We start from the raw sequence: 12,977 nt of genomic DNA on the forward strand, positions 1-12,977 counted from the left end.
AAAGATGAGTAACGGTCAAACGCGGGAAACCGAGATCACGATCGGATAATGAACTTTCGATCAACACTGGTCCCTTTTCCCGAAAAGCTGGTCAAAATTCAAAATTTCATACGATTTTCATGAAAATCGGTACTCTTTCTCTGGGGAGGTTGCTGAATTCGGATATATTGTCGGAAACGCAAAATTCGAAACGGAAAATCGAATACCACTCTACATAAGCATTGTTTTTAACTTAATTTTGGTAAAAACTATACACAGTAACTATATACAGTAGGTGCACAAAATACTGGCACAACTTTTACAAACGAATAACTTTTTCAAAATTGTACTAGACGGCTCGAGTTTTTTTTTGAGATAGTAGGACTAGTTTACTAGGTAATGTGTAAATCACTTTTTTTAACTACTATTGGTTGGAACCGCATAAATAAAAAGTCTGCGTGATTAGATCTACAAAGGGTACAAATAAAAAATATAAAAATTGTGATCTTTACATTTTTCTTCACATTACCGAGCAATAGCAATACAAAACAAAAATTATTTACACGTTGCCTAGTAAAGTAATCCTTCCAACATCTTAAAAAATCTCGAGTCTGAAGTAAAACTTAATCGAAATAAAAATGTACTTTAATTGCAATAATAATATAATGTATGGGACTCTTAAATTCTTTCAATCTGTTCACTGGTTCACATATCGCCTAATCATCTTTGTCAGAAATGCATAAAATCCGCAGTCCAATTATAACAAATCTACTATAGTAGCATTTTTGGTTTCAAAAATTGCATTTTTGGATGTCACACAGCTAATTTCCTTGTCTGATACCGTTTCGAAATTGTCACGTTTCATCCGAATTCCACCAGTTGAACGAAGTTCTCCGTGACGCGTCAAGTTCACATGGAAAGAACGCGACTAAACAAACAAATATTCGCCGGTGAGTTGCGTCAGGGCAGTTACGTTCTACTGCGCTACGGATTAATTAGCGCGCCGGGCACCGGCTGAAAGATCAACGTCTGAAACCGATCGCCGTTTACCTTCGTCCCGCGATATTTAACGAGTGCCGCGCGGATAAAGACGTTCTAATTTAACCGGCGTTAATGGATCCGCGGCTACCACTCGACTTCGGAAGGCTAGAAACTTTAAGGTGAACCAGTTACGAAACCGCGAAAGTTTCGAGTAAAAGGTAGCCTGTAGAGACGTACTTGTAGTCGCCGGCGAGGTTCGTGCAGGTCAGCGAGTTCTTGCAAGGGAACTCCTTCAGGGCGCACTCGTCGACGTCGAACTGGCACAGGACGCCTTGCCAGGCGGAGGGACAGTTGCAGACGAACCCGTTCTTCCCGTCGACGCAGGTCCCGCCATTTTGACAAGGCTGCGAGGCGCACTCGTCGATGTCCGTCGCGCAATAAGTTCCGCTGAAACCGGCCGCGCACTCGCAATGAGCGCTCTCCCCGAGCTCCCTGCAGGTCGCGCCGTTTTGGCAGGGGTTGGAGGCGCAGGGGTTGTCGACCTTCTCGCAGGTCGGTCCCGAGAATCCCTCGGGACAGGTGCACTTGTACTGATCCGGCGCCGTGTTCTCGCAGGTACCCCCGTTCTGGCAGGGTTCGTGGGTCCCGCAATAGTTCAGGTCCTGGTCGCAGAGGATACCGCCCCAGTTCGTGTCGCAGATGCACTGCCAGCTCGAACCGTTGCAGTAGCCGTGCTTGCAGCCCGGATACGGGGTGCATTGGTCGCAGAGCTCGCCGCGCCAGCCGTGACGGCACTTGCACTCGCCGCTCACGTTGCAGTGGCCGTGGACCGGGTGGCAACCCTCTTTACACACCGCTGAAACAATCGGAGAAAGTCCTGGTTAGTATGCATGCTCGATCAAAGTATAAGAGTCTAATGAATTTTATTTGTTAATCTACGAGCCACATTTGCCTCGTTCTCACACTTCCTCATGGATTTCCTGGACCCCCACTATTCGACACAGCCCTACCTCCTGAATTGCACGACTTTTTGTTTCTATCTGTTTATGGACAATCGATTTCACATTGTCGATGGTAATAGAAGTTATGGAACGGACTGATTGATGGTGGGGAGTACATAAAATCATACTTCACACCGTAAGTGCAGTGAATTCTCGATATATGTCAACAACACGGGTCTTGCCAGCGTCGTGTATCGTCCAGAAGAGCTTCGCGGCCCCTCACGAGGTATACCCCGCGGTAGTAGGGATAATTCTGCGACGTTTATCATCCAGGCCTTGGCGACATATATAGAGGAATCAATTAAGGGATGGATTAAGGGAGGGATTAATTGTGAGACGTATGTTGTTTGTTCATTTTTGTTGCTCTCAGTGAGGACTATAAGCCAGGAAAATTGCAAACCCTCTTTACGAACGACCACGAACTTCAAAGTTTATTTAAACAATATTTTGCAAAGATCTTTACAACAGTCGAAGAACAAAGCCTGTATTACAAAATGCAGTGAAAACTTTGACGGACGTGCGAGGATCCATTGACTTCCACACTAAAAATTCCAATACATAAAGTAAAAAATTAGCTACGTTTCAGCACCTCTGTCTTTAAATGTCATTTAATTCTGAAAATCTTTTGAATACCGAATGAAAGTACGTACTTTCTTCTGCAAGATCCACGAAGAGCAATATTACTTGCAAATAATGTGACTGTTTTCTAAAAACAGAAGGATTTACCGTTTAACGGTATTCTTAAAAATGGCAACGGCTGCAGATTTCTGTGTACAGAGAATACCCGATTTAAAACATTTTCATAGGAAAAGTTTCATCTAGATATTTATAGGCATTTAGGAACGGAAACAAATTGAATGTTAAGAGACAGAATTTTTAAATTCTAAATTCTAAATTCTAAATTCGCCATTTGGCCCACTGTGCGACGCGTAGCGAGGGTCAAAATCCGTTCAATTAAAACCGATTCTTTTCAAGTTCTCAGAAAGCCGAGTCACACAGATCAAGATCCTCGGAGCCAGCTATCACAAAGCTATTCTTCCATTCTACCATTTCTTCGTTTCCTTTTCAATCGGCCGGTCGAGCGACGAAACAAGAAGAAGAACCACGGCCAGCCATAACTCAGACGGCTTTCCGACCGAATAATCCTGCTCCGTTAACAATGGCCAGCGGACCGCAAGCGGCACAAAAGTCAGCCGTGAATGGAAGTTAAAACACAAACGATTAATCCGACCACGGCCACGAAAGCATAAGTGTCGGATTATTTTCCGCGTCCACGTCCACGAAGGATTATAACGATCATGGCTTCGGTTCGCGTGAGCGTGTGTGTGTATATATGTCTCTCTTTCGCCATCTTCGTCGCATCTTACACTGGACGGAGGAGAAGCCGGGATTGGTGGGGCAACAGGTACGCGATGCTTCTTACAGGTGGCAGGATGACGAAATCCAATTTCGTGCGGGCAAGGTACCGTATCCGTGGAAACGACGCTTTCGTTCCCTCGGCTGGAAGAAGAAAAAGGAACGTGACGGGGATCTCCGGTCGGGGCCGAGCAACTCAATTAGTCGAGGGGACAGAAAGACGGATGAGAAGTGACAGAGAGAAGGATTATCCCTCTGACCGTGAAACGAAAATTCACGTCGCGCGACACGCGTGCACGAATCCCTCAAACTTTTAATCGTCGTACGAACGCTTTATATACCGCTATCCGCGAAGAGAATGGCGGAACTGCATACAGGGCAGTCCAAGCAACAGTCGCCAGCATCTAGCGTCATCTTGCAACGATCGGTCGCAAGAACTTGTCTTATATCCATCTGAGAACACTTCTGGAAAAAGGGCCTACAGGTCTATGGGCCCTTTTTAGGTAAATCGTCTGCAACTGTTGTAAAATGTTCTAAAACTGTTCTAAAATTTAACCTTAATATTCTAACAATTGATACACTGCTGTTTCTTTACTCGCGATGGATAAAGAAATATAGCAAAAAGGACATTTTACACCACTTAAAAAAATTGAAAATTACAAATTGACACTGATCATCATCGGTAAAGAAATATAGCAAAAAGGGCCTCTGCATTTTACACCACTTAAAAAAATTGAAAATTACAAATTGACACCGATCAACATCATCGGTAAAGAAATATAGCAAAAAGGGCCTCTGCATTTTACACCACTTAAAAAAATTGAAAATTACAAATTGACGCTGATCATCATCGGTAAAGAAATATAGCAAAAAGGGCCTCTACATTTTGCACCACTTAAAAAAATTGAAAATTACAAATTGACACCCTCTAATGTTTTTAATGTTCCTATTGTTTTGAATTTCTCCGACACATTTTTCTGATAAATGCACGTGGAATTCCTTTTTCTACATATTTGTTTTTGATTTTTCCACTTATATCTGTTCTGGGAATTTCTAGATTAAAAAATAAAATGGGTATATTCCTCTCCACTCCTCTACAATTGTGATTCCTATCAGGACAGGGGAAAGAACTTTTCCACGACTATCGACGTAAAACCAGTTATTACAAAACTGTTGATTAAGACGCGGCTCTGGGCCGGTGTTCGGACTCCCGGCGGACACTTCTTCAAAAAGATCAGAGAAACCCGCCGTCACGATCTGTCCACTCGAATCTAGGACAGCGTATTTACACACGGCTAAGTCCAAGCTATTTTTCAGCCTTAATGCCGGAATATATGTGTATCTATCGGGGCGCGTGTACACAGCTGCATATTTTCAGCGGCGTGTAAGTACGAAGGACGCGCGGGATCTTTAATGATTAATAGTCGTGGTCTCTCGTTCGCGCGGACAAACCCGCCGGTTCGTGGATATTTATGCGACCGCAGACACGACACCCGAGGCCCTAAATAAAGACGACCCTTCCGTTCTCTCTTTTTCCATCTCGTTCTGCTCTGGAGGGATCGAGACCGTTCGGTTCCCGATTGGATCCGCGAGGATCTAGATTTCCCTCGCGGCTACCGGGCGGGCAATTACGGGGCCCTCGAACCGCGCCGGGAATAAGCGTGCTCGATCGTCTCCTGGTTGGACGAACTCTCTCGCGTTTTGCTCTCCGGCGAACTAGACTCGGCCTCGCTCTTTCCTTTTTTCCTCTCTCGTTTTCCCTCGTCCCGGGACGCAACAGGTGCGCGCGGGAATTACCCAGCGGACGAGGAATCGTCGTTTCGTGACCGGCGATTCGCGGTTCGTTTAGAAAAGTCGATTACCGACCGACCGCCTGCTCGAGACGCTGCCCGATCGAGCCGGCTACCAGCGCCAGGGTTAATTGCACTTGTCTACGCGTGAAATCGTGTAAATCGAGTATGTGGGCTGCCTGGGAACGCGTCCAGTTCGGGGTCGGTAGTGCGAATCTCGCAAAAACAAGATTTATCTTTCGCCGCGCGGAGAATCCTCTGCGTTCGCCAGGTCTCTTTCTTCTTATTTTCGCTTTCCACCAGCGACTGAAAAGAAGGCATGTGTCCGTTCTGATTGAGGTTACGAAGAACCGAAATAATGCAATAACTGCCGATCTTTATGGAAAATAAAAATTTTCCACCTGAATCGCAACAAACTGAAGTGAAATAGATTTTCTTTGATAATATGCTTAATAGGTTGAAAAGAATATAAAAATGTCTGTGAATTCTTCCGACGTTGACCGATTGACGATAGCACTGTACGATGTTTGGACAAAACGTGCCGATTAAGAAACACACAATTCGTCGATGATTAACGAAAATATTATAAAATGCAGATGACAATCTTATAAATGAAGAACGTGGACGACCAAAGGATTCGATTTCTATGGTAATGCAGGCAAGAATCTTGTAATTGAGAGAATATGTTGCTCGCGTTGATCACCAAGCATTATTTAGAACAAATTTCTGTTTGCTGAACATTAGTGTTCAAAATCGGGAACCTAATATTATGGAATTGTTAAAACGTGATCATTGGACAACGGATTTTGTGCATTTACGGGAAAACGAGTAGTCGAAGCCCAAAATAGATGAAACATCAGACGAGATTCACATCACTATTACTCCCGACCCATTAAAATGACTAAGAGAAGTGATCAATTTTCAAGTATAATAACTTCCCTTTCTTGTAATTGATACGGACAATTTGAATTTTGCGTAAAGATCCGCAATTTAGAATAGATCATGTGTATATCCTTACGTTAATCGCACGTCAGAAGAACTGTTAACGCAACGGTAGGCAAATTACGTAGATTCGTATCCTCTCCGCGATTATATTATAATGCATAAAGTGTGTTCCCTCGCTTCTTTTTGTTCGGCTGATTATGCTGCGTTGCAATCAGCACAGCGGATACAAGGATGAAGAAGCGGTCACGGATTTTTCTCCGAACCGAATCGAACAAAGTAGATCGAGCGCGCGAGATATAATTGAGGCAAAGTCACGGACGAGCTTAATGGCCCCGGAGATTATTCATATTTGATTAACGCCTAGTATAGGGTACCGTTGTCCCGTTGTTCAGGATCTATAAATCCAGCACCGAGCGTCTACAGTTACACGTCTATGAGTTTTTTGTCGATTCGCCGACACCGAGGAAATTAAACTCGCGCGATTCGTCTTCGTACGCTGGCTTCTTTATTTCCTCTACCCGTTCCAACGATCCTGGCGAACGGTGGAACGGACGCTGCCGCGAGAAGAATCGAATTACAGGTGAAGGTTCACGACTTTCACGTCGTAACGTTTACCTTTGGCCACGGGCAGAAGCGATAATCTCTCTCTCTTTCTCTTTCTCTCTTTTCTCTTTCTCCCTCTCTCTCTCTCTCTCTCTCTCTCTCTCTCTCTCTCTCTCCATGGAAAAGCGAACGTTTACTTATCCGCCGCTATTAACCGCGACATTTTACGATTTACCCGCTGCGTAGCCATAAACTGCGCTCGGTGAAACTGCACCGGCGGATCCGAGGACATAGCATTCATGCAAAGGACCGCGTTTGCTCCATCTGACGTCATTTTTATTATAAATCGAGACTTCTGAAAACTGATCGCTCCAAACATGGGCTTCGCTTTCTAGCGAGCGAGCTCGGTGTCTAAGCGAAATGGCGAACACTATGATCCTTCAACAACGCGGTAAGGATATCTTTCAATATTTTATTGTGCCTAACCTTTTAATAGAATGACAGTATGATTTTCGTTTATAATTAGATTGCGGATTTTAGGCATTGATAACAACATCGGTCTTTCAAGACACAGCGTTGTAAAATTTGTATGAAAATTTAATAGGATTGAGTCAAATCTTTTCTCGTCTCCAATTTTTATAAATCAGCTTTTATATTTGCGTAAGGATTCGCAGTCTACTTATTATAATTTGTTTTCCTTCTTTTCAAATTTAGGAGTGAGGTTAAAAGTTGAAGGACAATGGCGACGGCTACCGATGATGCAGACACTTATTCGTGCGTTTGACACTAGAACTACCGGACCAGTCAAAATGACTGGTACCTAATTTTTTCTTTTACAATTACTGAAATTGTAAAAATGTTTTCATCGGAAATTTTTTAATGAACCTCTTCATTGAAGCACATATTACAATAAAAGTTGTATGAAGTCTGAATGGGCACAGTCTTGTCACTGTTACAAATGAATATACGTCAGTCGCATTTATTGCTGTAGTTCTAGTGTTAATAGTCATTTCAACAGCATTTACTCAAGGAAAATAAATGTTATGCTCGTCTACGATTCTACAGTAATGTATTTATGAAGTGTACGATTGAAATTAAAATGTCAAATAAAAATGGGTGGAAACTACTAAGGGTTAAATTTGTGCAACTATTTTGAGGGCGTGTAACTCACGTAATTTTGATTACGTTTACTTAAAAAAATTCACACACGCTCATCAAATACCAATGAAAATGTGTGGAAAATCCCAACCCGGAAGGTTGGCTAGTTTTTCTGAAAAAAATTGCCGGAAGTATTCGAGGAGAAACGGACTCGAAAAACGGAATAGTTCCTTAACGATCATTTCGGAAATGGACGAGTTTTTGCGAGCGTCCCTGGTTGGTTCGCGAGCATCGTCGATTTTACGAGAAGCATCGAGAGTCGTTTTACGATCGCGGTTTACGGCGAAAAGGGGTCAAATGCAAACGAACGTGTGCCACGTCCGAGAGCCGGGATAACGCTTCTCTCCGCGAACGGTGTTGCCGGCGATGCTCGGGGAGCTCGTGTGAAGACGATGCACGAGTGAAATTCTCGTATTGACCTTTCACAGCGCGACAAAAATGCCGGAGCCAGTTCTCTCCTTCTCGTAACCAACCGACCGGCTGTTTCATCGTCTCACGAGTACACGATTTCCACCGATAGTCCCTAATTGGGGTCGTCCCGTCCTTCTTCCTCCGTCGGCGCCGACGAAAGTGGAGCGTGTCTAATTGTGGGACGATAATATGATCTTCCCGCATCGTAAAACTGTTGAATATTCCGGTGTCAAGGGGATGCGACCTCGTTCGTTACCTTAGGGACACTTTCTATGTGAACGATTATTCCTCGGCCATTGTTCGGATCCGTACATGGACCGTCCCGTTCGACGATGCTCGTTGGGAGCCTTGTTCCCTCCAACCATTCTGATTAAGCGACAAAATGATAGCACACATTAAGATTTACTTGATTTTAATTTAATCTCACATCGCAATTGTAATGAGCTCAAAAAAATAAAATATTCACATTCTTAAATTCTTTTAACCATTCCTATTTTATGTCGCATCAACTTATCTTTGACATGAATGCATAAAATTCGCAGTTATTACTTCTAAAATTTCCCATTTGTTAGTTTCGATATGATACTGGGTGTCCCAAAAATATTGTACTCTCTCGAAAGGGTTGAAAGTAAAATACTGACATTCTTAAATTCTTTTAATCATTTCTATTTATATTTACATTGTATCAACTTGTCTTTGTCATAAATGCATAAAATTTTCAGTTATTACATCTAAGATTGTTCATTTTTTAGTTTCGATATGCTACAGGGTGTCCCAAAATATTGTACTCCTTCGAAATGGTTGAAAATAAAATATTCACATTCTGAAATTCTTTTAATCATTCCTATTTTAAATCGCATCAACTTATCTTTCTCATAAATGAATAAAATTCGCAGTTATTACTTCTAAAATGTCTCATTTGTTAGTTTCGATATGATACAGGGTGTCCCAAAAATATTGTACTCCCTTGAAAGGGTTGAAAATAAAATATTCACATTCTGAAATTCTTTTAATCATTTCTATTTTAAATCGCATCAACTTATCTTTCTCATAAATGAATAAAATTCGCAGTTATTACTTCTAATATGTCTCATTTGTTAGTTTCGATATGATACAGGATGTCCCAAAAATATTGTACTCCCTTGAAAGGGTTGAAAATAAAATATTCACATTCTTAAATTCTTTTAATCATTCGTATTTTAAATTGCATCAACTTATCTTTGTCAAAATGCATAAAATTCGCAGTTATTACTTCCAAGATTGTTCATTTTTTAATTTCGATATGCTACAGGGAGTTCCAAAATATTGTACTCCTTCGAAATGGTTGAAAATAAAATATTCAGATTTTGAAATTCTTTTAATCATTCCTATTTTAAATCGCATCAACTTATCTTTCTCATAAATGAATAAAATTCGTAGATATTACTTCTAAAATTTCTCATTTGTTAGTTCCGATATGATACTGGGTGTCCCAAAAATATTGTACTCCCTTGAAAGGGTTGAAAATAAAATATTCACATTCTTAAATTCTTTTAATATCTTTGTCAAAATGCATAAAATTCCCAGTTATTACTTCTAAGATTGTTCATTTTTTAATTTCGATATGATACAGGGTGATCCAAAAATTCTGTACTGCAAAAATATTGTATTGCATTAAAAAATGCAGGATTTGCACACAGTGCACAGATGCAAAACGTTTTGTCACACAGTGTATGTATCAATAACTGCTTCTTATTACGAGGTTTCGATCGGTCGAAGTTTGAAGAGGAAGCTCACGCTTTCGTGCGAGCCGAGAAAATCCTAAAGTTCACAGTGTCAAGGGAAACCGGCTGCGTCGAGGACGTCGGTTTTCCTTTGAGTCTTTATTATTATAAATTGCTACTTACCCGCGAGCAACATCGAAGCCGGGATGCATCTTTAAATAACTCTTGAGTAATAAACTTGAGCAATAACTTTCGAGATAATCGTAATTCACGTGCATGACTATAATGTTTGAAGAGTCCCACCTATCGCGGCGTGTAATTCTCGACTTAAAATTACATTTATCGTAATTTAATTTCACAAAGTGCGAGATCAGTTTCCAACAATGAGCCGAGGGATGTAATTATCCACTTAAACAAACAACTCGCGCCTGATGTTTGCTGATGTGCCGATTCTATTTATATCCCCCATTGAATAATAATCGATCGTGGAACGCACGCAACAGCGACGCGGAAAAAAAATGAAGGAAGTCAATGAAATTCTGCATAAGCGTGTACGCCATTGATGATATCTATTCATGTTATTCATTCGGAGAGCAAATTAGTTTACTGGGCCGCTTGTGCCAAGAAAAACAGCAATTAAGAGAAAAACCAGACGCACCTGTATTTACATACTGTTCCCACCATTAAGCCGTTGCGTGTTTTCCAATGTTCTGAACTTTTGCTTTCGGAATCACGACGAAGGACGTGTCTTTTCCAAGGCGAACCGTCACAAACGATTCGAAAGATCTTTCATTGCTTCGCATAAAAATTGGCATCTTATAAAAACGACAAGGCTGGATTTATTGGGGACTTGTAAGATTTTTATTATAATGTGGGCTCGAATAAAAGAACGTGCTCGATCATTTCTCCTGGAAAGATCTTTATAACTTCAGTAATTTCGAGATAAAATATATTCGATGATTGCAAATATCCTATTTTCGCAGACCTCAACAGACGAAAGAAAACGATGCCGTTGAAATTAAAATGGTGGTGACTATATAATTCATTAATCAAATTATTATTTTCACACTTTATCTACCAAAAGCCTGTCAATGGGATTTTCAGCATCTGTGCTGTGTTGCAAAAATTACAACTGTGACTTCAAATGCCTGCCAATTAAAAAACCATCAACATTTTCAAAAACCCCTGTGTACATCTCTAACCATTTTAATATAAATTCGAAAGAAATTTTCTTGTTCTAGGTCAAACGATGTGGACGTCGGGCCTCGGAAGATCAAAAAATATGTGCAGTGATTTCTCTATATATGTCGTCAAGGACTGGATGATAAACGCGCAGAATTATCCCCACTACCGCGGGGTATACTCCGTGAAAGGTTATGAAACAGAAGAGGCCCCGGATGCCGAGGTGTGTAAACATAACACGGCTCGAGTATGTCTCCTGGACGATACATGACGCTGGCAAGAGTATTAGGTTTTTCGTAAGCAATAGCGCCGCCATTTTGGGCCTCAAAAATACAAGCAAAAATTTTTCAGATACCTTAAGATGAGTTGTAAACAGTGCTTCTTATTTCTTGATATTGAAAAAATTGTTATTATTGATGTTCTTAGGCCCGTTACAGTGGCCATACCCCTCAGAGTGTGTGCCATCAATTATGCGACCCACTGTACGTGCACAGCGTCAAGTGCGAACGGTGTGTTATTGGCGGGTTACCGTGGAAACTTTCTCGACGCAGCGAGACACCTTGAAAATGTCGGCGAGCAGAGGGATAAAGTGTAATACATACCACCAGCTCGGATGAGCAGCTAACACGGGGAGGCGGAAGTAACGATTAAGCAGCGAAGAAAGAGCCGCCATATTGGTCGGGCCAGCATTGTGCGACGGGATCTGGCGTGATGTTGCTACCTTTATATGATCGTACGACATGCGTCTAACGTCCGTTCATTGAGGCACGCTTCGAGATAATTCGTGTGTTTCACTGTGCCGACGACGACGTGCCCACGGGACTTCGCTGTTTTCCAGGAGAGTCCCACGGCGACGCGACGACGTGCACACGGAAGCCCGTAACAGCTACACGGTGGAAACGATTTACCGAACGAAGATGCACGACAGATCCTCGCGTCCATCCACGGTTTTATGCTTCTAACGAGTATCCAACCGATTTTCACTTTCCCCCTTCTGGCTGGATAAGCGACTCGCGAGAAACGTCCCGCCGCACGTCCACGCACGGATCCCGCTGACATTTATGGTCCCGGTTGATTGTTTTTTGGGCCGGCAGTGCCAAGGTGCGCTGCGGTAGTTGACGGCGCGCCCGTCAACCTCTCGCGATTATTTATTGCGCGCTCGAGACGGCGCGATGTTAAGCGAACAATTAATCGAGGGTTATAGTTCAAGTAGCCGGGAACATTCTGCCGAACACGCGAAATTCCCCGCTCGACGTCCGACGGATACTAAATCGTGGAATCTCACGCTAAAAAGCGGGACACTCGATACCCCGGCAAATAAAATCGGATACTTATCGCTGTAATTTCAGCGACTCGATTGATACAGCCGGTGCTCGGCTGGTTCTTCGCCGGCGAAGAATCGCTATTACTATTCTCCGCTGCGAACCACAATCGAGCGAGTTTTTAATTACAACTTTATAGCCGTCAGTTCGCTAACGAACTACTTCTCCTTAAATCACCGGAAACGATCTCGAAGATCTCGGATCCACTCGTAAACCTGCTGGAACGACCGGACGAAGGGCGATCTCCTCGGAGAATTCAGTCGATCAATCGGCAATATGGAACGCGGATCGAGCAACATTGGTCATCGGCCATTTTGGTCTCGCCCGATCCAATTTCACCGCTTCGTCGAGCCGTTAACGAATCGGGACAGGGGAACACGTGTTGCGACGTGGCAAGGCTAAGGTCACCGATTACTCGGCGATTTTTTTTTTTCATCGATCGAATCGATTTTTTTGCGAGGACGATGAAGGGAGGCACGCATCGGTCGCGCAAGTAGAAAAGTCCTCGATCGATCGCATGGTAGCTCGTTACTCTCGTTAGCTTCGGGAGCACCGGTCCGTGAGAAACGCGAGCGAAACGGCACGGCCGCAAGTCGCGCAAGTGCG

The 12,977-nt window shown here is 42.7% G+C and overlaps 1 protein-coding gene across 1 annotated transcript in view; it reads right to left on the bottom strand.

Annotated features, from left to right (window-relative positions):
• Ser (protein serrate) overlaps window positions 1–12,977 on the bottom strand; it is a 78,845-nt gene that overhangs the window by 4,328 nt on the left and 61,540 nt on the right. The window contains exon 4 of the mRNA XM_076803282.1: window positions 1,198–1,816. Within this exon, the coding sequence (XP_076659397.1) occupies window positions 1,198–1,816 (619 nt within the window). The remainder of the gene's footprint in view (window positions 1–1,197; window positions 1,817–12,977) is intronic.

Source organism: Halictus rubicundus, chromosome 18 (assembly GCF_050948215.1).
Source record: "Halictus rubicundus isolate RS-2024b chromosome 18, iyHalRubi1_principal, whole genome shotgun sequence".
Classification (NCBI taxonomy): domain Eukaryota; kingdom Metazoa; phylum Arthropoda; class Insecta; order Hymenoptera; family Halictidae; genus Halictus; species Halictus rubicundus.